Genomic DNA, 23289 nt, shown 5'->3' on the forward strand with positions numbered 1-23289 from the left:
CCAAGACTTACTGGAAATCAACACTGACAATCCAGCAAGCACCTCAGCCAGCTCTTTTAAATTTTTGTATGTAAGGTACTTTGACCTGCTGATTTTAAAAGATCTAATTTTAGTAGCAGCTGTTTAACCTCCTCCAGAGATATTAATGGAATGGAAAGAGTGTTACTGTGTGATATGACTGCATCATCTGTTTTTTCCCCCAAGTATAGAACAGAAATATTTATTGAACACTTCTGCCTTTCTATGGATAAATCTACCATTTCCATCCAGTAACGGACAAATACAATTGCCAGGATTCTTTTTGTTTCTAATGTACTTAAAGAATGTCTTCTTATTTGTCCTTAACTCTGCTGGCCATAGATTTCTCCTTGCGTCCCTTTGCTTCCTTTATCAATGTTCTATATTTCCTAACTTCTGATTTATATTCATTACTATCAATTTCGCCTTTCTTCCATATGTTATAGGTTAAAAAAAAATCACGCCCCTAACCAACATAGTTATACAGTAAAAAATCTGTATGTAGATAGGGCTTTAGTATTGCAGGGTGAGGGATAGACCCCTCAAAATTATGACAGTCCCAAAAAAATTCAGAATAGATGGCAAACTGAACCTAGACAATGCACCACTGGGGAACAAGAAAGTTGTGAAACCAAAGCGGAACTTTGAGAATTCCTTGGTATTTAAATGTGAATTACCTTTGTAATTTTGTTAAGCATAAGATGATGATTTGAAATAGATACAATATGACTCATAATGTTTGGCATTTACTGCGTGTCTAAGACAAGGCACATGATGACATGCAATTATGTGGGAAACTAAATTGCTAATTTGAGCTTCCATAAAAACCCAATAAGTTAGAACAGGCATTCCAAGTTTCCGAACAGTTCAAATTCTTGCAAAGCAAACAAAGATCTTACATAAAGGACATTGTTATTTCAATGGATAATTACTGTACCTAGATGGCAAAACAAACAAACTCTGCTCATTAAATATATGACTTTATAGTTTGTGACTTGTCAAGAGGACAATCTCAGGTCAAATTTAGTCCAACTTTTAGTTTTTTCTTTTCAAAAAAATATACAAGAAGCAAAACAAAAACAAACAAACAAAAACCCACAAGCTTTCTCAAAACCTAAAATCATGTTTCCACGATTTTCTCAATTGCAATTACAACATAAAGCATCCACTCCTTTGCAATGTTTGCACTTCAGACATTGCAACATTGTGCTGCTATATGAGAACCTGAAAGTGAAATTGGGTAAAAACTGAGAGCCAGATCATACACCGAAGATCTGTGTGTGGTGGGGTTCCAGATCTAGTCTGAACCCTCCTTTGCAGTCAGCCACCTTCCTCCATGTCATCATCTCTACCCCTTCCTAGGACCCCCATGGGATGCTCCACAGAGCTAGGATCCAGGTGGAAATAAGAATCAGAGACTGAGGGGGGCAAGAGACACATGTCATACCACCTGCAACCCTTTGAAGATTCTCAGAAAAATGCTCCAGCCTGGATTCTATGAAGAGGGATAGAAGGGGGAGGGATAACTCAGTGGTTTGCACATTGGCCTGCTAAACCCAGGGCTGTGAGTTCAATCCTTGAGGGGATCTGGGCCAAAGAATTGGGGATTGGTCCTGCTTTGAACAGGGGGTTGGACTAGCTGACCTCCTGAGGTCCCTTCCAACTCTGATGTGCTATGATTCTAAGATGGTGGGACAATCCCATAGCCTGTTCTACAATAGGGTAACTCCTATCTACTAAAGAACAATGTGGGAGAATATCACTGACTTTTCCTCTGCCTCCATTCCTTCCCATGGGTATTACTGCAAGAGGGAACAATCCAACCCTGAGTCACTCCAGGTTTACTTTTCAATGCAAAATGTTGTATCAGGCTTTCCCCAGATGGGTTTGAAGTGGGACATTTAAACTATTGTTTTGATATGCATTCCAGTGTGTGAATCCTTAGGGGGTTAGAAAAGTATGGCAAAAACTTTTAGAGCTTTGGCAAGAACAAGGCCATTTATGATTACACCAAATCTACAGCAGCGAGTTTACAGGGGTGGCCTTTGTGTCCCATATCATTTCATTCTTCTTTCTCTCTGCATTCAAAACCTCTTTTATCCACTAATAAGGAGGATACTTGCATGGGACCTCCTATGTCCCTTTAGCCTGCTTGCCTGAAAATAAACAGAAGGAAGCTTCTGGTGCTCTGAGATTCTTCCCACTTTCCCAGCTCTTGAACACCAAGCTAAACATTCATGAGAAGTAAAAAACAAAAAGGAGCAGATTTTTGTCTGACCAGTGAGTGCCAGGAACTCCAGAACTGTAATTCTTCAGTTAACACCAAGTTCCTTGTTGATGTGAGGCAAGCCACTTAACACTTTGACCCCAATAAATAGACTGATCTGTAAAATGAGGATAATATTTACCTACCTTCCTACTTCTCAGGGACATTGGGAGGTCAATATTTGTAAAGCACTTTGAAGAGAAATAATTCTATCTGAGTGCTGTTATTAAAACACAGGGTACTATATTGCTGATTATGATTATATATAAATATATAGTTACATTTTGTTGTGATGATCAAAGATCTATTCATTATCAGTTTTCCCAAACTCAGATTTTTCTCCTTTTTTTTTTTTTTAAATAAATGCTGGTTTTCCAATCTCTCCTCGATAAGTGCCATCAACAAACATAGACTCCAAAACTTAGGCACCAAAAGTGCCATCAATAAACACAGGCACCAAAATGGACATTTAGAGGGGAAAATAGCTCTTTGGGGCATGGATATATTTTCATATTTGTCAGTAAAGCACCTTGCACACTTTGGACAATCCAGTAGGGCCACGGTGTTGTTAATATTAAACAGAGTTATATGTATTTAAATGAATTGGGGTGGACAGATTTTTTTTAAAGTGGGGAAACATGAAAATATGGGAAAATCTCAGTGGAAAAACACTGGGATTATCCCTTTGAAAATGATAATGGCAACTGTTTTTAAAAAATCACATTTTTATCTGAAATTCTTTACCTCCTGTTGTGACAAATAATTCCTAAAATTATTATACCTGAAAATTTAGAGAGAAAAAAGAATGTATCTTTTTTAGGGTTTCTCTGTGAATTTGAAAGCTCTTTGAAGCTTTCTCTTGCTCCTCTGCAGATTCTGTTGTTTGTATGAATCTTTCACAAGCAATCAGGGAGGAAAAAAAAACATTTTAAAAAACCAGGAAAATGTGATTGTGATGCGCCGCCTCCCCCTCCATCCCCCACCCTTCTTCCACCTAAGCAAAGAGGGTGAGCGGCAGGGTTGGTGGCTGAAACAACGTATTGGTTTTTAATTGACTCGATTTCAACTTGATGGTGTTCCCTTTCGCTAAAGGTAATTGGCATCAAGAACGTCCCAGCGAAAAACTGTCCCCTCCTGAGTCACCCTCTGGGATTAATTTTTTCTCCACCTCCTGGGCTGATGTTTCGCCTCCTCCTCCTCTTTTCCCTCCGCAGCAGTGTCACTGACTGCAAGTGTTTGGTTTAGGTTTGGCCTATTTGGCAACGACCAGCTCTGGGCTGGGGGGGGGAGGGGGGAGAGGGGGGAGCAGTCACGTTGCAGAGCCACGTGCCAGTGCAGCGAGCGACTGGAAAGCAGCCCGGAATGTGAAAGTTAATCAGCCGAGGAGCAACAGCTTTACACGCTGCACATGAGGCAGGGAAGGGCGGGGGGAGGTGGAGGGAGGAAACACTACGAAGAAGAGAGCGGCGGGACACGACGGCATCTGTCCATTCTGCAGCCATCAGCACACAGCGGCAGGATAAAGCCCCTCTCAGCCATTCCCGGCTGCCGGGGAGCCTTTTGAGAGGTGGTGCGCGAGGGGAAACCAAACATCTGGATGTCCGCAAGCCTCTTCTGTGAAGTGTGGAAGTGACAAGTGCCACCATTCTCCACATCTGGGCAGCTGCGCCCCAGGGCCGTGCAGGAAAAGCAAGCAATCCCTTGTGAAAGAGGCAAAAGCCCCAAGCAGCGAGAGCCCCTAAATGTAAGTGACTGACTAACGCAACAGGTTTATAGGAGCTAATAACCAGAGAACGGCTGTTACCAGGCTTAGAGCCCCAGGGCTCGCTTGTTGGCTAGAAGAGTAACTTCTGCTGCAAATGGTTCCCCACACAGCACTGACGGCATCCTGGGATTATTTCAGTCTCAGCCTGCCTCCAAATTCCACTTCCCACAAGGCGGCGGCATCCCGGGGCTGGGGAAAGGACCCCGCTTAACTAAACTCGGGGACGCACGCACAGACCCCAGGTTCACTCGTGTAATGACACTGGGGGCATCTGGTTTCTGTTCGTGACCGACCTGGCTTTCTCTCCCCACCCCACCGCCTGACGCTGTTCCAAGCCTTTCCGGGGTGCTGGGGGCTGTGACTCTGAAGGGATGGGCGGGCAGTTACCGAGTGAAGTCTAAGGCAACCATAGGATCTGGGGGGAGGAGGAGGCGGAGGGAAATGGGCGCTCCAATCTGGCCTCACGTGGAAAATTTGAATCTTCCCCCAGGCAAAAATCCGACCCCCTTTTCAGTTTTTGTCCCTTAAGGAAAACACAAACACACCTGAATCCTGCCATATTAGAATCATAGACTATCAGGGTTGGAAGGGACCTCAGGGGGTCATCTAGCCCAACCCCCTGCTCAAAGCAGGGCCGATCCCCAAGTTTTGCCCCATCCCAAATGGCCCCCCTCAAGGATTGAACTCACAACCCTGGGTTTCAGAGTAACAGCCCTGTTAGTCTGTATTCGCAAAAAGAACAGGAGTACTTGTGGCACTTTAGAGACGAACACATTTGTTTGAGCATGAGCTTTCGTGAGCTACAGCTCACTGCTCAAACCACTGAGCTATCCCATCCCCTACCACCACCACCCCCCCCCCCCCACACACACACACACACACTAACTCTCCTCACTCAGCAGGCAGTCCTCTCCCGGGTCTGACCCTTCCGCCCCGCTTTGTGAGCCCTGCAGTGGGGCGGACAAGTCTGTTACAGCGCTGCCCCGGGCGAGACTGGATGGATTGCTCTGCAGCCGGACTCAATACGGGGCCACCTGCTGATCGCTCCTGTGAGGTGTCACTCCGGAGGCTCGCCTCCGACTCGAGCGGAGTTCCCCCATGGAATGACCCTGGAGTAACTGAGATCAGGAGCTGTCCCACTAATGAATTGATTATTATTCCCTCCTGCCACCGCCCATGCTGACAGGTCCCCCCCCCCCGCCCCCTTTGCTACTATGAGTGTCTTTCCCGTGTAAATATGCGTTACCTCTTAATGTGTCCAGTCTGCGTGGGGTAACTGAAGTCTAACGGAAAGAATCAAAGTACATTTGCGATTTGTTTACAAGTCCGGCGCACCCGATGATGCTCTAGGCTTGATGTCCTGGGAGTATCCTCCCCCCTCCCTCCCCGCCCCCGCCCCACTGCAGCCTCCCGGGCAAAAGTGGCGCGTTTCGACCCAGCTCCCATCCTGTTTGAAAAGCCCGCGTCAGGGCTGCCGGTCAGGTGTGCGGGGCTTTGCGAGCGGGCATGTAGCAAAGCGGAAACGGTTGGTTTGCTTTTTAGTGGGGGGGGGGAGCAACCTCGGGGTTTACTGTTCCCATTGTACGTATAATTTAATGGGTGCTTTATTTGTTTGGGGGTTAATTGTGTGTTTGTTTTGCTGCGTTGTTGTTGTTCTTTGACGAAATGTAGCGAGAGTAACTAATTACAATCCCATTGCATCGTCCCCGATAGCATTTGGTGGGGATGGGGAATTGGTTTTATTTTGCACTCCGACGCGCAGTTGCAAGTGTATCGAAGGCTCTGGCGAAATACCAGTACACCCAGTGCGCTCCTATGCTCCAGTGCTAACTCGTAGGGGGAAGTCTTTGCAAAGTTGCTGCTGACCAGACTCCTTTATCGTTTATATTTGTCCTTATCATTTGTCTTCTCCTTAACCGCCCCATGTAAAGTCTGTAGGTGGGAGTGAAAGATATGGCTTGTTAGCTTTACAAAGGCAGGAAAGTTAATTGCCTTTTTGACTTCCCAGAGCAAATATAGCATATATGTGTGTACAATCAGGTGCATATTTGTACTTGTCTATGTGCAAGGAGCCAAAAGTCCAACGGTTACATTTGGTTCCCTCTAGCTACGGACTTTCCCCTGGTTGAGCAGGTGAGCTGGAAGGGGTGCTACAAAAATCCAGATCCATCCCTGTGATTCTCTTCCTTCTAAGGGGACTGACTAGTAGCAAGGATGTAGGTTACATTTCCCCTAGAAATCCCCTACATTCTGCAGCCAGGCAGAGTCATGGCAAGTGCTCCTCTCTGAGAAAGAGTAAGGAAGGGGACTGTGTCTCATTCCTTTGACACAGAAATAAAGGGTCCCCACAGCTCAAGGGGTGCTGTGGGAACCTGATGCCCCTGTTGATGGGAACCATGTGAACAGCAGAACAAATGCAACTGAAAACGCTTGCCTGGAATACGTGACTTGTTTGTTCCCCAGCACGGGTGGCTGTGGGAGATCTGTTCAGTTGTTCTTGGAGAAATCAGCCGTTCCCTTACCTAGTGTCTGAGGGTATGGAAAATAGCTCACACCCAACCCCCTCCCTGCTGTCCTGAATCTGTGCAAGGGGTGAGCCATGCAAGGACGGACTGTGCTGAGGAGGCAGATAAGGTAGCAGGTACTAGGCAAAAACTGGGGAGAAAAGGAGAAGAGGTCAGAGTAATCTGAAATCAGTGAAGGTGGTTATGCCTTTGTATGTCTCTGGAAAAGGTAAAAAGATGCAACCACCTGCTGTAATAATAATGGTACTTAGCTCTTATAGAGCACTTTTCACCAGCAGTTCTCAAAGCCCTTTACAAAGGAGGTTAGTATATTTATCCCATTTTACAGATGGGAAAACTGAGGCATGGAGCAATGTCACAAATAGAACCAGGACTCCTGACGTCCAATCCAGTGTTCTGTGCAGTAGACACACTACCTAATAGGCATATTGCGTATCTGAAAAAATAGGACTTTCCAACTGGAATTTTAAATGACCACACACACACACACACACCATTATTATACTGAGGGAACAGTTCTCCTCCATAAGGATGAGAATTTAATATTCCATCCAAACTTTTTTCCCCAAAAGAATTCATTTAAGTGTTTTGACCATTGATAAGAGCTGGTTGAACTTTTTTGAAATTCAAAATTTTGACAAAATGTTCCATCAAATTTTTGAGGCAAAAATAAAAATGTTTATGGAAATATGAATTAATTTTGATCCATTCTAGCTGACATATAACCAGAGGGAAATTAGAAATGGCCACCACTAATGCAGAGCCCTGTTCTTCAATGCTTACTTATTCAGGTTGACATCAATGGAGCTACTTGTGTGAATAAAGACAATGCATGAATGAGGGTTGATTCATAGATCTTTAAGCCAGAAGGGACCACTGTGATCATCTAGTCTGACGTTCAGTATAACATGGGCATTGGCAATTGGACCTCCCTGAATTAATTCCTGTCTGAATTTGAACATATCTTTTAAACAAATATCCACTCTTGATTGAAAAATTTCCAGTGATGAGAGGACAGGCCCTCCAGTTGTTACAACAACTCACAAAAATCAGTGGTCAGGAGAGACTGAACCATACTGACCACAAAGATCAAGGTTCTAAATACGTTGTATGTAGAAAGTATTTCAGATTATTTTGTTTTTGCAGGTTTGTAACACGCAGAGTTTTACACGCAGAATTAACATGTGGAACTCATTGCCACAGTGGACCTCTGACATCGAAGGCTTAGCAGGTTTCTAGAGAAAGGTTAGGGGTGAAATCCTAGTTCTATTCAAGTCAATGATAAAGTTCCCATTGACTTCAGTAGGGCCAGGATTCCACGCTAGATATTTATATGAACAATGAAAACATCTACACCAATCAAATATGCCGCAAGTTTGGCAAAGGTATGAACCCTCATGATTCAAGGTATGAATGAAGGCAATAGGAAGAAACTTTCTATAGGGAAAGGTTATTCTAGAATTACCCACTTCAAGGTGCTCGCATCTTCTGAAGCAGCTGGTGTCGGCTGCTCTGGGTAAGTCTACACAGCCCGCAGCAGCAAGTCTCAGAGCCGGGGTCTGCAGGCACAGGCTCCCGAGGCTCATGCTATGGCACTCCCAAGGTATGTCTACACCGCAGCCGCTCCAATTACAATCTAGTCTGAGATCCTAAGTATGCATTCAGGCAGCTAGCCCCTCTTGTCGCCCATACCACCATGGTTGCACTGTTATTTTTAGCATGCCAGCTCCTCCAAAACTAGCAGCCGTACATCTACCCAACCTGAAATTACACCTCAGAGATAGGATACTGGGCTGACTAGACTGCTACTCCCATGTGGTATAGCTACTCCTGTGTTCCTCTGATCATAGACATGGGCGAGACAGATTCTTCTCTAATTAATATTATTTAAGAGATTCAAAAATGCTATTACCAAAGGTCAAAAATGTTTGAGAAATACCATATTTTGTCCTTGCGAAGTATGGCAAAAAGCCAACTTACAGTTCATATGAGAAAAGTTTCTAATGCAAAAGATTATTTCCTGTAGTGCACTCACTACCTGTCCTTTCCTAATGTTGATGGATCACCTTTGAGTAAACTTAGTTTAAACGGTTGGAAGTTTGGCACCAGACGGAAAAGGGACAAAGCAGCAGTGTGACTGTTATTAGCTATAGTGACAACCAGCACTGCTGAGTATCCTGACAACTAAGAGCCAGATGATACATTAATATAGGAAAAATGGAGTTGCCTTCTGAGATTTCGGACACCACCCAGAGGTTTATTTTTGTTGCTGTATTTACAGCTGCTTCTCCTTTACAGGCACTGAGGCCTCAGTGATGGCTCACCAAAGAAAGAATAAATGAAAACCATTATTTTTGGAGACAATAATATCTTGTTTATATACTAGATATTTTCACATACAGAAGCACCATGGGCTAGTAGTGGACAAAGAAGGTGGAAGTCTGGAACTATTATGTCCTCTGGCTCTGCACTGATTGTGTGCCTGGCTTTGGACAAATCACTGACCCTCTCTCAATGTCCTGATCTGTATATCCTCCCAACTTCAGAGCGGCAGCAGCTAGATCCACGCCTTGGCTGGTCACTAATCCATCCCTAAGCCCACATTAGCCTCTGTGCTTCCTCTGCCTCCATCTCCACATTCTGGGGTTGGGAGAACAATGGTGAGTGGATCCATGTAGAGAAAGAAATTGGATATCTTTCTAAAAGATATGCTCTAGGCTCAACCAGAAGTTATGGATTTGATACAGGAATTACTGGGTGAGGTTCTATGGCCTGTGTTATGCAAGAGGTCAGAGTAGATGACCATAATGCTCCCTTCTGGCCTTAAAATCTATGAACCTCTACCAATATCTCCCCTCAGTTTTGCTCTGTCCCCAATCGCCCCCCCCCCCAGCACATCACATAGGCAGCCCTTAAAGAACCAAATTCCTTTCCATGATGAACAAGCCAACCCCTCACTAGCTCTACATGAAGCACCCCACAAAAAAGAGAGAGGGAGAAGCCCTCCGTTCCCTCCACAGCAAACACAACATTGGCTGAGGCTCCAGTCAACACAGTCCACTGAAGTCAATGAGAGTTTTCCATGAAGATGGGAGATTGGCAGAAGTTTTCCCAGTTTCCCAAATACCCTAACACTTGCTACGTCCCCCATACAGCATGTGATGCCTGTTGAAGTGACCCCACAAAAGGTGTCTGATGATCTTTCTGTCTCTGGCAGGGAATCGTTGCTCTGTACGCTCGTTGGAGAGCGGCGGATTGGAGAGCAAATGGAGTGGAGGTCAGTGAAGGCAAACCGTGTACGAAGGAACCTCTTTGGCCCCGTGGACCATGAACAGCTGCAGCAGGACTTCCAGCACATGCTGCACAGCAGCATGGAGGGAGCCCAGCAGAAGTGGAACTTTGACTTCTTACGGGACATGCCAGCTGAGGGGCTCCTGCAATGGGAAGAATTACAGAGCCATGATGTCCCGGCCTTTTACCACAGTTGTGTAGTGGGTGAGGCTCGCAAGCCTTTGAAGCCCTTGAACCAGGGTATAGTCAAGGAGGTCAAGGCTCACCACTTTGCCACGGTGACACTGACTGAAAACCCCAAAGTTGCCAAGAAAATGTCGGGCAAGAAGAGCCAAGCAGTGAAGAAACGAAGACAGACATCCTTGACAGGTGTGTGAGACTTGTACTTTATGCTGCTCAGTGGGTCAGAACTAGCTCTGAGAGCTTCACAGGAATTTAATCCTGATAGGCCTGTGACTAGCCTGGTCTTAAACAAGCAACACTTCAACTAAATCAGATGACATGCCTGATGCAGACAGGTTAAGGGAGCTTATCATGTGCAGTTTACATAAGAGACAATTAGGCTGATTTTCACAAGGGCTGTGCACCTGCAGCTCCCACGGGTGTCCATGGGATTTGTGAACGGTCAGAATGTCTGAAAAGGAGACCAAAGAAGGGTATGATTGCTCTGTCAAACTTAGGCCTGGCCTACATTAAAAAATTAGATTGACCTAGCTACAGCGTTCAGGGCTGTGAAAATTTTTGCGTCCTGAGCACCATAGTTAGGTAGAGCTAAGCCCCGGTGTAAACATGGTCAGGTCAATCATTCCATCAACCAAGCTACCATCTCTCAGAAAGGTGGATTAACTACAATGATGGAAAACCCCTCTTCTATCTGTGAAGGAAGCATCTACATTACAGTGCTAGAATGGCACAGCAGATGTGGCCTTAGTGTAGGTGGGAGAGACTAGGCAACTAAAGGGAAGGGGGTGATGAAGAATAGTTAAGATGACTTGTCCAAGGGCAGCCTGGATCTCAAGCTGGGTTGTCCAGCAAGACAGTATGACTTTCACCAATTCTTGTCATAGATCTGCATAGTTAGCCATGTGTACTCTTCCCGAAGTGTTGTCGGAGACACAGTGGGCCAAGCAGAGCGAGGGGAGGAAGAACAGGAACCAGAGAAGGTTGCCAATTTTCATGCTAACTTCAGCTTGGATAGAATACTGAGTGAATGCATCCAAGAAGTGTAAGAGCAGACCAGTCTTAAACTTGGCAGGAAGGCAGAAAGGGCCAGCTTTTGAAGTGCTCAGCACCCATAACTAGAGACAGATTTTCAAAGGAGCTCAGATCCCATTTACTCTGGGTTCGAGCTAGACTGCTAAATAGCAATATGGACATTTTTGCATAGGCAGTGGCTTGGGTTACTCACCCAAGTCCAAGACCACCCAACTCTCTATGTCTGAGCTTGGGCAGCTAACCCAAGCCACCAGCCATGCCACAATGTCGACACTACTATTTTCAGCACGTTAGCTTGAGCAGATCTAGCGCAAATCTCTCTGCCTGCGTTGAGAATCACAGCTCCCAGCTGCAGTATAGACATACCCTTTGGCACCGACACCAGGGCAACATTTTCAAAAGTACTCAGCACCCAGCCACAATCCTGATTGTATTTCATTTATCCACACAGGGATTTTGGTTGTCCTGAACTCCTGAACAACAGGATTCTTTCTAGCCTATATTGGGGGGTCTAATGAGAAGTACCAGCCTTAAATTGTCAAAAAGGATAATTAAACTAAGACATTAGGAAACTTCTTTTGAATAGTGATGCAGATCAGACAATAGACTAATTTGCCAGGAGAGGCTATGTCATAAGCTGGGTGCAAGCAAACAATATGTGTTTTAATACAGTCAAATGTAAATGTATATGTCTAGGAACAAAGAATATAGGCCATATTTACAGGGTGGGGAACTGTATCCTGAGAAACAGCGACTCTGAAAAAGATTTAGGGGTCATGGTAGATATTCACCTGACTGTGACACCAGGGCTAATGTGATGCTTGGATCCATAAACAGGGGAATTTCGAGTAGGAATAGAGAGGTTGTTTTACCTCTCTATTTGGCACTGGTGTGACCATTGCTGGAATACTGTGTCCAGTTGTGTCCACAATTCAAAAAGGATGTTGATAAATTGAAGAGGGTTCAGAGAACAGCCATAAGGTTGATTAAAGTATTAGAAAACATGCCTTGTAGTGATAGACTCAAGGAACAAAACCTATTTAGTTTAACAAAGAGAAGGTTAAGGGGTGATTTGATTACAGTCTGTAAGTACCTTCTTGGGGAATAAATTGTGATAATGGGATCTTCAATCTTGCACAGACAGGTCTAACATGATCCAATGGCTGGAAGTTGAAGCTAGACAAATTCGGATTGGAAATAAGGTGTAAATTTTTGACAGTGAGTTTAGTTAACCATTGGAACTACTTACCAAGGGCCGTGGTGGATTCTCCATCATTTGCCATTTTAAAATCAAGATTGGAAGTTTTTTCTAAAAAAAATATGCTCTATGAATTATTTTGGGGGAGTTCCATGGTCAGACTAGGTGATTACAGTGGTCCCTTTTGGCCTTGGAATCTATGAATCGCATCCGATGAAGTGAGCTGTAGCTCACGAAAGCTTATGCTCTAATAAATTTGTTAGTCTCTAAGGTGCCACAAGTCCTCCTTTTCTTTTTACGGATACAGACTAACACGGTTGCTATTCTGAAACCATCGTTAGACAGGTTCAAGAATGAACTAGAGCTTAGTGATGAGAGGACAATCTTACACTAGAGCACAGGGCAGTAATACTTAATGAATGCACTTTTCATCTCCAAAGCACTTTGCAGGCATTAACTAATTAACTCTATAATATAACTGTAGGAGTACAGGAGCTTTATTCAGGCTTCAGTGTTGTGACAGTTGGAGGGTATCACTATTCAGTTGTAAATCTCTGTCTAGCAGTGTAGGAGCAAATTATGCAAATATTTCCAAGGGATATTTTCTTCCATTCTGCTTGCCCTGGTAAACAAATATTTCCACAGGGGATGTGGAAACCAAAACACCAAGTTGCACAGCTTAACACTTTCCCATATTTGTTTTTACAAGTGAAAACTTGTTGGTAGAAATTGGTCCCCCAAGAATTCTGGATGCAATGAAACTGATCTATCAGAGCAATCAAGTATATTCTGCCTATTTTGGTGGGGCTTTGAGCTCATTCCATTTCTCTCTCTCTCTCTCACATGCACCCATTTATCCTCCCTATCACCACCTCAAAAACAGTACATCAAAATCTCCCATCAACTCAGAAGATCTGTACTCTGCTCCCTCTGGAACAAGACGTGACTAATCCATGTGACAGCCGGATTAGTCATCCAGAGTGATGCCTACCCCCAGAGGCCGAACCCACTCTGTGCCACACGTCCAACCTCTGTCATCCCAGAAAGTGTGGAGAGTGTGGACTAAACTTTAGACTGGTTCTGAACACAGGTATCTGCTATCTCATTTAGTCAAGCAGAACTCAGTAATGCTTTGCATTAAGGTCCTGCAATGGTGCATTTAATTTACACTGTAAAAGACAGTAGTGGTCTGGTTAAATAAATATCAATGTCTTAAAAACCAACATGGGTTCTGGGGACACTGGAGCCACCAAAGTGGGAGGAACTGAAGCTTTCTCACTTTATCTGACTCCTTGGGCAGGCGGAGTTAATTAACCAGTAAAAATGCAGGAGTTTTGCCATATTCCCAGCTCATTTGACACATGCATACCATCAGTTCCAGCCTCTGTTCTGATTCCATGAGAGTGCTTCACAGCTGCAGATTTACAGTACAGCTAGGCTTTATTCTGGCCTTTTCCAGGGACTGAAGTGAACTGTCTTTTTTGTAAGCCGGATTTCAAGATGCATCAGTGGCCAGAGCTAGAGAAAGAGCCAAGGGAAGGAAAGACATTTTCCATGAAGCACCAGCCTCTTTCACATGCCAGGTCTCATCCTTTTGTTCTCAGCTCAGAGCACTGTGGACTTGACTTTGGGCATGTCTACACTACAGGTGCTACGGCAGCACAACCACAGCACTACAGCGATGGAAAGGGGTAAGCCACCTCCCTTGAGTGGCAGTAGGTAGGTCGATGGAAAAACTTTTCTGTTGACTCAGCTGTTTCTGCACAGGGAGTGAGGTTAGGTCCATCTTCTGGACTAGTGGTTTCAAGATACTGGGTAAAATTTTCAAAAGTGACTGGTCTACACTACAAAGTTAGGTTGAGCTAGCTACATCACTCAGGGGTGTGAAAATTCACTCCCCTGAAAGATGTAATTAAGCCGACCTAAGCCCCGGTGTCGTCACCATGAGGTTAATGGAAGAATTCTTCCATCGACCTAGTTACCGCCTCCCAAGGAGGTGAATTTATTACAGCAATGGAAGAACCCCTTCACTACAGCAGTGCAGCTGTGCCACTATAGCATTTCTAGTGTAGACGCACCCTGAGGCACTTAGAGCCCAGATCTTCAAAGGCATTAGGTCCCTAACTTCCATTGAAATCATGCGAGTTGGGCACTTAAATTCATTTGAGGATCTGGTCCTGAGAAACCTTAGTCCCACTGACTTCCATCAAGACTTTGGCTCCTACATGCACAAGTCCCTTTTGAAAATGGGACTTGGGCTCCTCAATTACTTAGATGCCTTTGAAAATTTTACCCTTGTTAAAATTCACCATTGATGAAAGTGAGGATAATGCCAATGAAGTCACTTATGACTTTGACCCACCAAGTATAATCCATAATATATCCCTCCTCTCCAGTACAAACTGGAGGACAGAGTATATATAAAGTCTCATGATTAGAAGAATTAACAGTTGTGAGGATTATACTTTGTGAGAGCTCAGACATCCCACTTCTTATTGTTACTCCTCTCCTCTTCCTCCCCACCCAGAAGTTCTTGTGACATTTGCAGGCCTTTTTTCCTGATAAATTAGCTGCTCAGACTCCCAACAATATGTGGTATTAATTTGGGTCACCACTATACATATTATCCTCATCATAAATCAACCAACAGAACTTAATGAAATTGGATGCAGGATTTTCTTTGCAGAACTTGGCTGTGAAAACCTGTAGAATTCCAGGGAGTATCCTCTGCCAGTAGTATTCTCTGTAGAAATGAATACAAGCCGTAAACTGCTAGGACACCATGACTATTTGCTATATACATTGCCATTTTGGTTATGTGGGAAAGTGAAGTTAAAACATCATGAGGACCGAATCCTCAGCTGGTTTAAATTGGAATAGCTCTGTTAAAGCCAATGGAGCCAGTTTACACCAGCTGAGGATGTAGATCTGTGCCTGTAAATGTGGGTATACTGCTGATTTAATTTCAGCTATATTTGTCCTGTTAACTACATGAAAAATGTATTTGTTTCTGTGCTAGAAAAAAAATCACTGCTTAGTGTTTCCACAAATTATGGAAAGCAGGTCATGGTTCTGTTGTTAGATTGATTTTTGCACTTGAAGCAGGAATTAAATCACTTTGCTATGGATGAAGAATACAGAGTATTTTCCCCACAATTACAGCCCTTATTTATTCTGTATTCAGAGAGTAATAATTCAGTGTTATTGCAAGGTTATATCCAGTCTTCCTAGAGTTCTTATTTGATGTAATAAGTAGAACGTTATTAGTAAGGTTCAGCATAATTATAATTCTTCTGATGTTATGCTAAACTGCAGATCTTTTTTAAGGTGGTAAAAGAGCACTGAAAAATAACTATTTCTGACCAGAAAACACTATTGTACTGGATCTAAAAGTCAGAGAGTAAAATGTCACATTGCTCAGCTTATATAAGAGAGTCCAAAGTCCTTTGATCTATGCTGAATAAAAGCTAGCACATTTCCTTTGTTTGTTTGGTATTACACATCTTTATATGGAACATACTAAAGGTATTAGTTTTGTTCCCTCGTGGGCCTTAGAGAAGCCTACCTGACATTTCTTTAAAACATCATTCACCACGTCAGCAGTTTCTAATTCTGTTTGTTTGCTATTCTACAGATTATTACTCAGCTAAGAAGCAAGTCAAAACTAACAGTCAAGCTGCTGCAAAGAATTTGGCTTTCTGAAATGAAACACAGGATTGATCTGCACCAGAGATGTTATAAAGAGCTGCCAGGTTTATCTGACATTCAGAAATTGTGTGTGCAAGCTACAAATGCTTAAGGGCATCACATGGATTGATATATTCATGAAAGGACTGATGGAAGGTCTTATAAACACAACAAAACTCGCATTAGAATGAGATTAAACTGGAAGCCCCTTTGCTAAGGATCACTAGCCTTAAAAGTGTTGGTAAGCAAGTTTGGAAATGTTTCAGGAATTGGCTAATAGCAGCAACTTAACCACGTGCGTTTCAAAGAATACTGCATACGAGAAAGCAGTGAACATAAGGTTAAACAGCTGTACAAATGTACTGCTGCATTTGAACAAGTCAGAATATGATCAGGACCGTATTATGTTTCTGATTTTGTATTTTTTACATCTTTAATGTACAGTTTGTTCCCTATTTCTAAGAGTGATGGCTTATCCAATCAATAAGCTTCACCTGCTAAACTCTACAGATCTGATTTATTTAAAAAGTTCCCAACCCAGACTATGATTTTTCAGGTGCAAAATTGTGACTACCCATAACTATCTGTGGACATAAATAGTGGTATTTATGTGGCAAATTCTCTGCGGCTGTAAATGGACACCGCTGTAGTTACTTCAGGAGAGTTTTGCCTATTTATTTCGGCAGAGCATTTGGCCCTGTGTCTGTCTACTTGACTCTGTTCAAAAATCAGGGTGTTAAACATGTGACTGTTGTAAATGGATGTCTGCAAGTTTGCACCCATGAAATCAGGCACCTTATGTTAAAATCATTCCCGATATCTGCTGGGACAAATATAGCCTTCATTTTCACCTGTGCAGTTCCATTGAGGCCAATGCATGTGTGAAAATGAGAGCAATATTTGCCCTGTTGGGCACAGTGTTTTGTAATGCAGGTTACTATGGAGACATTGGGCTAGATTCACAAAGAAATTTAGGCATGGTGATGCTCAGCATCATCATGCCTAACTTTTAGGTTCCTAGAAACTCCCGAGGATTCAAAAAGTCTTGAGTCCAGTGCCTAGGCTCCCTGTACAGTGAACAGAGGGAGGTAGGTGCCTCAGAATTGGATTCACAAAAGCTGGCAGGCTAGGCAGCTCCTTGCACATGCTAGCCATTGGGAGATGCCAAAATTATAGGGGGGAGGGATGCTAAGCCCCGCCCCTCGCCGTGAAATGGGTGTTGAAGTCTGGGCTGCAGGGAGGTACCTTATTTGGCTTGCGATTCTCAGGTTCAAACCCTCTCTTGGGGTTATCTACACTGCTTTAGCAAGACGTTGCGGGGTCAGGGGGAAGACCACCCACATAATTTTGAGCCCAGTGGTTTGGGCACTCAGAGGTGGTAGGTCCCAGTTCAAAACCCTTCCCAAAGTGGAGATTGGACTAGAACTGGGGTCTCCCACATCCCAGGTATAAGCACCCTAACCACTGGGCTAAAACATTGGAGGGAGGCCTCCTCTTTGCCCATCTCCAGCCATTTTGTGTATGCTCATGTATAGGGGTCCAGTCCAGTAGGCAAGCTCTGAGGATGCTTACCAGATTGTGCCCTGCAGGAAAGTTAGGCAGAGGAACTCCTGTCTTTCCTCGGTTCATGCAGCACTTTGGGGTTAAGTGTCCAGACACCTGGCATGGGGCTGCAGTGTTCATGCTCAGAGGAAGAGCCAGAGGTGCCTAGGGAATATTTACTGCTAAAATTTAGGTGCTGAGTGAGTTTAGGCACCTACAGGATTTGGTGACACCTGGGGCTGAGGTGGGATTTGTGAATCCTATTGTGGCCTGATTCTGGGATTTAGGCACCTAAAGTGGCAGTTAGGGACCTAAATCCTTTTGTGAATCTAGCCAATTTTTTTAAAAAAAATTATTTTTATTATTTGTTAAGCCCACATACGGTGTTTCCGTCACTATTTAGGAATTTCCTACAAGAAGAGAAAAGGTTTAATAACACTAGCTCATCCATCCCTCTTGGCATTGCATGGATTATTATTTCTAGGTATTTTTATACCATACACACTTCCTTTCTATTTCCCTTCTCCACTCCACCCACCAATTTGGATAATTGGGTTTTATGGCTCTTGGCACCCAGTTTGTAAAATGTAAAGAGAAACCTACAAAATATACATGCTAAATTATTCTTGTGCATATGGACTTGAGTAAGGTGCTGTGTTTCACAAACAAGTTTGGAAAGACCACTGTGATTTGGGCAGTTTAGAAATTACACAATGATTGAGAACTGCTTTTTGCCTAAAATCTACATCTACAAAGTCTTGTACAGTAGATTTTCTCTGGGTATATACATATTTGTGTATGCTGTACACATGGGATGCAGCTTATACATGTTTCAGAGTAGCAGCCCTGTTAGTCTGTATCCGCAAAAAGAAAAAGAGTACTTGTGGCACCTTAGAGACTAACAAATTTATTTGAGCATAAGCTTTCGTGAGCATCCGATGAAGTGAGCTGTAGCTCACGAAAGCTTCTGCTCAAATAAATTTGTTAGTCTCTAAGGTGCTACAAGTACTCCTTTTCTTTTAGCTTATACATGTTCACACAGATATTACATGCAACACCAAGACATAATAATTATTTTTCCAAAGGAGCAGTGATGTTTAGATGTAAACAGTTCATTAAGGCTATCAAAATATATCCATTTTTAATGAGAAAAGGCAGTGAATCAAGCCTGTTCCTTTATGTGCTGAGCTACGGGAGCTCAGCATGTTGCAGGCATAGGAGCTGGAACTAGAAGTACAGGGGGTGTTGCTGCACCCTGGCTTGAAGTGGTTTCCATCAGATAAGGGTTTACAGTTTGGTTCAATGGCTCTCAGCACCCCTATTATACAAATTGTTCCAGCTCCCCTGGTTGCAGGGTCTATATTTTCAACTCCAGGCAAGTGAGAGAGTCAGGAGAAATTTTTTTCTCTTTTTAATCTTTGATTTGGAAACAAAGGGCCCAATCCTGCTCCTAAAATCCTGAAATCAATGGGAGTTTTGCACAATGGAACCAGAATGAGACTCCAAATGGAGAATATTGTGAGTGAACTCAGTATGTGTGTTTGTGTGCTCCTGTTACAATAGCAATGGCATGCTGGGAAATAGTATGTTTTCTTACTTTTGGTGATGACTAAGACAAATCTATTTTTTTTAAGTGTGTGATTTTCTCTGATTTGAAAAAAATTACACAACCGTATGTTTCTGTGTGTTTGTGTGTTTTTAAAATCAGACCGACGACACTGTGTACCTTCTTGTTTTGTAGTGGTGTGCTAAGCAGCCTTATTTTCTGGTCAGTATGACAGGAGCTGCACACAAAAAAAGCCTATCCATCTGTCATGCACAAGGTTACCATGATGTTGCCTTGTTTTCTTATAGGGGAAAAGGGACACCTCTTTTTACAGAGGAAAATGATGATAGCTTGTCAGGGACTGAGCTTGTCAAGGTGTGAGACTGCAGGTTAGAATTTAGCCCATCCAAATTTCTAACATCTCTGCCAGTTATAATTGTGAATATTAGCTCAGAATGCTATAGTTAATTAAAAAAAAAATTTGCTGGCAAGATGCAGTGATATTTTGTGGCTTGATATCTATATATTTTTTAAAGTTTCTTAAATACAAAATATTGTAAATGAGGGTACAGTGTACAGAAAGAAAAACTTTTCTTTTCTTACTGCTCCACTCCATGGTGTGTGCAGTTAGGATGTCCTGATACTAAGTAATATAGGACCAGATGCTCAGCTAGTGTGAATTTTGTAGGTCACTGAACTGCGATGGAGCTGTCCCAATTTACTCCAGCTGAGGATCTGGCCAGAGGTATTTTGCACTAGTGCTTTGTGTTACTACAGACCAAACGTTGATGACAAGCAGCTAACCAACTGCATACATAAACTGCCTCCTCTCTCCATACACAAATTTTACAGTATGGGTACTGCAATAGCAGCCCTACAACTATTAGCCCTACTGCTGAGAATGACAACAGGCCTCTGATTGGTTGCTGAGGTTTGTCATGTATGGGATAGAGAACAGACCATTAGAAATCTTCTTTTATTCAGTAGTTAACATTCTGATGGAGAAGTATTTTAACAAGAAAACATGGAGTAAACATCTTTTTTTTTCTTTTATCCTGTAAATTGCACTTTTCGGTCAAACACAATCTAGAATTTTCTTTATCGAGACATTTCAGTAGTAACACCTAATACGTGGCAAAGAATAAAATTAAATGGGCCCAAAATATTCCCGGTCTTTAAATGTATGGAAAAGGAGGCAGACCCACTTGAAGTTAATCAGTGTACTGTAGCTTTAGTATATGTTTAGTTCCATTTAAGTATACAGTGCTCTGAGTGAACTAAATATAATACAGTAATGAAGCTGTTCGAGGCATATTTGCTGATCATTGACTTTGATTGGCTGCCTGGGTGTATGACACAGGCCAACCATCAAATCCCCAAGTAGCTCTTTTTCCTAAGGAGAAGCAAGGTGCTGTGTTCTGGAACTGACATAAATTGGGCATTAAAGAAGTGGTAGCAGCACTGTTTCGAGCTATCTTAAATGTACTTCTGATTACACAGCAGAGGGGGACCTGCATCAGGAATCCATAATATTTAACTGGTTTAACCTCCACCTGTTAATAAATAGACAGCTAATCCCTCTGAGCTCCCTCTCTCAGGTATAGATCATTTCATTCAAGTCCTTTGGCAGCGATTGAGGAAATGGGGCCTCTTCAGCAAGATAGCCAGGAAAAGAGACACTAGATGCTTTCCGTTATTTTCAGGATAGTACAAATAGAGCTTTTTACTACAACTTCTCTGCAAACTAATCATATGGACCCTTCTGGAGGTCAGTATTGTTTTTCTGGAGAACCTATGGATGAGTTACAGTAGACACCTACACTCTACCATTAGCTTTTGGATCTTTATAAATGGGTGGGTGGAGGAACTTATTTATTCCAAAGCTTGTGAACTGCTGTGAGAAAAGTGGATTTTCTCCATTCAAATAACAAATCTAATGGGTCAACAAAGTTCATTCTGAAATTCAGAGGGTTTATGTTATACAAGGTACTTTCTTTCAGGTATTAATTTTGCTTTGCTTGGAATGTTGTAATACTGTAGGTTCAGTGAATTTCAGTGTAAGTGTTGATGTGTGAAGTTTTTGGTTGTTGACTGTGGATATTTGCAATATCATAAATAAAAACTGGTTCATTACTTGTGTTTTTTTACAGCAAACAAGACTGAGTTGTCCTTTTTTCACACACTATTTTTGTATCTTCACGACTCTGATTTGGATTCCATCCACTCCCCCCTCCCCCCATACCATTCTGCTTTCACAATGCATTGACTGACACAAACAAAATATCGGCATGGCATTTGGGTTAATTTAAACTCGGCTAATCTAGAATCCAGGAAAATGGACTTTGTTTCTCTAGCGGGTCTTTCCATATTTTCCCACTGAAGAGGGAAAATATGGAAAGACCCCTGGTCCTGCACATATTCCAACACTGGTACTTATATCTCACCTGACTAAATCCTCTCTGCGGTTTCATTTGGCTATGACATTTTTCACTTCCTGCCATAAACTGCTGCGGAGAGCTGTCGTGACTTATTAAGCATCTGCCATGTTTCACCCCAGAAGTGGCTGCACTTCAATAACAAATGAAGTGGTTCACATGTTATATGACATGCACACACATGCTTATTAATTATTATTATATCACCTATAGGTCAGTGGGAGCTACTGGGCAGGCAGCACTTTTGAAAATCAGGCAGGTACCTAAATATGGTTTAGGAGCCTAACTTTAGGCCTCTGCTTTTGAAAATCGTGGCCTAAACCATTCTTCCTCTCACAAAGTAGTGTGGGTAAATAGCAGAGCCAAGTATATTACCTTTGATGGCAGTCACCTGCACTCTGCCCATTAAAACATCTCCTCCGAGCAGTTTCAAACAGCTGCCAATGTGAAAAAAAGAAGACACGCACACATGTACACCTGCTAGGTAAATATATCTTTCTTCATCTCCCCACCCTGCACAAACCTGACAGTTCTCCCCCAAAATAACGTTGGCCTGAAGCCGAAGATAGTATGTAGTCCTGGATCAATGGTAGATTGAGGTAACTTCAGGGTTAGAAAGGAGTGACCTATATCACTGGAAAAAGAAAACTTCCAAGTTCCTGCTGGGATACATAGTACTTGCTTCTAGTCCTGGAAAATCCAGAAATACTAGACCCTCAAATCACTACATTATTTTATACAGAATAACTTTTTGGTAATTTTTAGAGGTTTAAAAGTGTTGTTATTAAATTGAGTCATGTTTCTAAGGAGACGTCATCGCTGCAAAAAAAGACCTGCAGCAGTGAGTCTCACAGCCCAGGTCAACTGACTCTGAAAATGTGGGTTTCAGGCCCCAGGATCCACCCAGAGCCCCGGTGTCTATACTGCTAGTTTTTGTCCCATAGCTCATTGTCCCTGTTGGACCTGATCTCCGAGACTCACTACCACTGGTCTTTTTTTGCAGTGTAGACATAATTCATCTGGATGAGAGGCTCCATCTAAATCCCAAATGGTCAAATTAGTATACATGAACTTTATCCAACTTGTTGAAAAGTGGCCATTTTTGACACTGGCACTACTGGAACCCAGCATAATAGACAATCTTTTGGCAGGGGGCTAGGAGAGATGGAAGGGTCTTGTTGTTTTTGAGGAAGGGGGAAAGAAGGGCTAGAAGTGGGTAAGGGAGTGAAAAATTATTTTCCTTGGCTCTGGTGCCCTACTAAGGAGGAATAGGCCCAGATCCTCAAAGGTATTCTGCTACCTAACTCCTATTGAAATCACTGGAAGTTAGGCACCTAAATACCTTTGAGGATCTAGGCCATGTTTGTAGTACTTTGAGGATTAAAGAATGCAGGAAAATGGTTTCCCTTATGTGAGCTACAGTGTCCCAACTAAGGGCACTATTCAGGAAAATGGGTACCTGCCATTTTAATGTTCATAACATGTACATCTGTATCTATGATCTGCAAAAACCCAGTTCTGCGTGCTTCCCCTGCCCTCTCAAAATAATCACAATGGTCTTTTAAATATATATATGAAAATCATTTTAAAATGTGTGCCAAATACCATGACAGTCACTACGTAAAGATTTCACAAACAAATGAACGATAACATATACTTTGGGATTCTCTTGCGCCTGAGCAGATGTTTCTATAAACCAATTGCAGTGGATATTAATAAACACTACAACACAGCTACATTAAGCCTAGATGTCTGGTTTTCGACCGGAACATCTGGTGGCTCCAGTCAGCAGCGCTGACCA

At 42.9% G+C, this 23289-nt stretch overlaps 1 protein-coding gene and 1 long non-coding RNA gene across 8 annotated transcripts in view; one reads left to right on the plus strand and one right to left on the minus strand.

The window, feature by feature from the left end:
• The window catches only part of LOC125624116 (uncharacterized), a 78568-nt gene extending 73133 nt beyond the window's left edge, over nt 1–5435 (minus strand). For both annotated transcript variants that reach the window (XR_012665422.1, XR_007353205.2), the window contains exon 1: nt 5296–5435. This is a non-coding gene — a long non-coding RNA (uncharacterized LOC125624116). The remainder of the gene's footprint in view (nt 1–5295) is intronic.
• Nucleotides 3675–21210, plus strand: LOC125624087 (cyclin-dependent kinase inhibitor 1-like). 6 transcript variants are annotated; one of them, XM_075121077.1, is made up of 4 exons: nt 3675–4028; nt 9792–10234; nt 13738–13969; nt 15913–21210. In XM_075121077.1, coding segments are annotated over exons 1-4 (693 nt in total). In that variant the 5' UTR covers nt 3675–4026; the 3' UTR covers nt 15929–21210. The 6 variants fall into 6 exon arrangements, with proteins under 6 accessions (XP_074977178.1, XP_074977172.1, XP_074977180.1 ...); XM_075121071.1 differs by lacking the exon at nt 3675–4028 and adding an exon at nt 5303–5574 and having other exon boundaries at nt 13883–13969; XM_075121067.1 differs by lacking the exon at nt 3675–4028 and adding an exon at nt 5405–5574 and having other exon boundaries at nt 13738–13997.
• The last annotated feature ends 2079 nt before the right edge of the window (nt 21211–23289 follow it).

The sequence above is a fragment of the Caretta caretta genome, chromosome 1, assembly GCF_965140235.1.
Source record: "Caretta caretta isolate rCarCar2 chromosome 1, rCarCar1.hap1, whole genome shotgun sequence".
Taxonomy (NCBI): Eukaryota; Metazoa; Chordata; order Testudines; family Cheloniidae; genus Caretta; species Caretta caretta.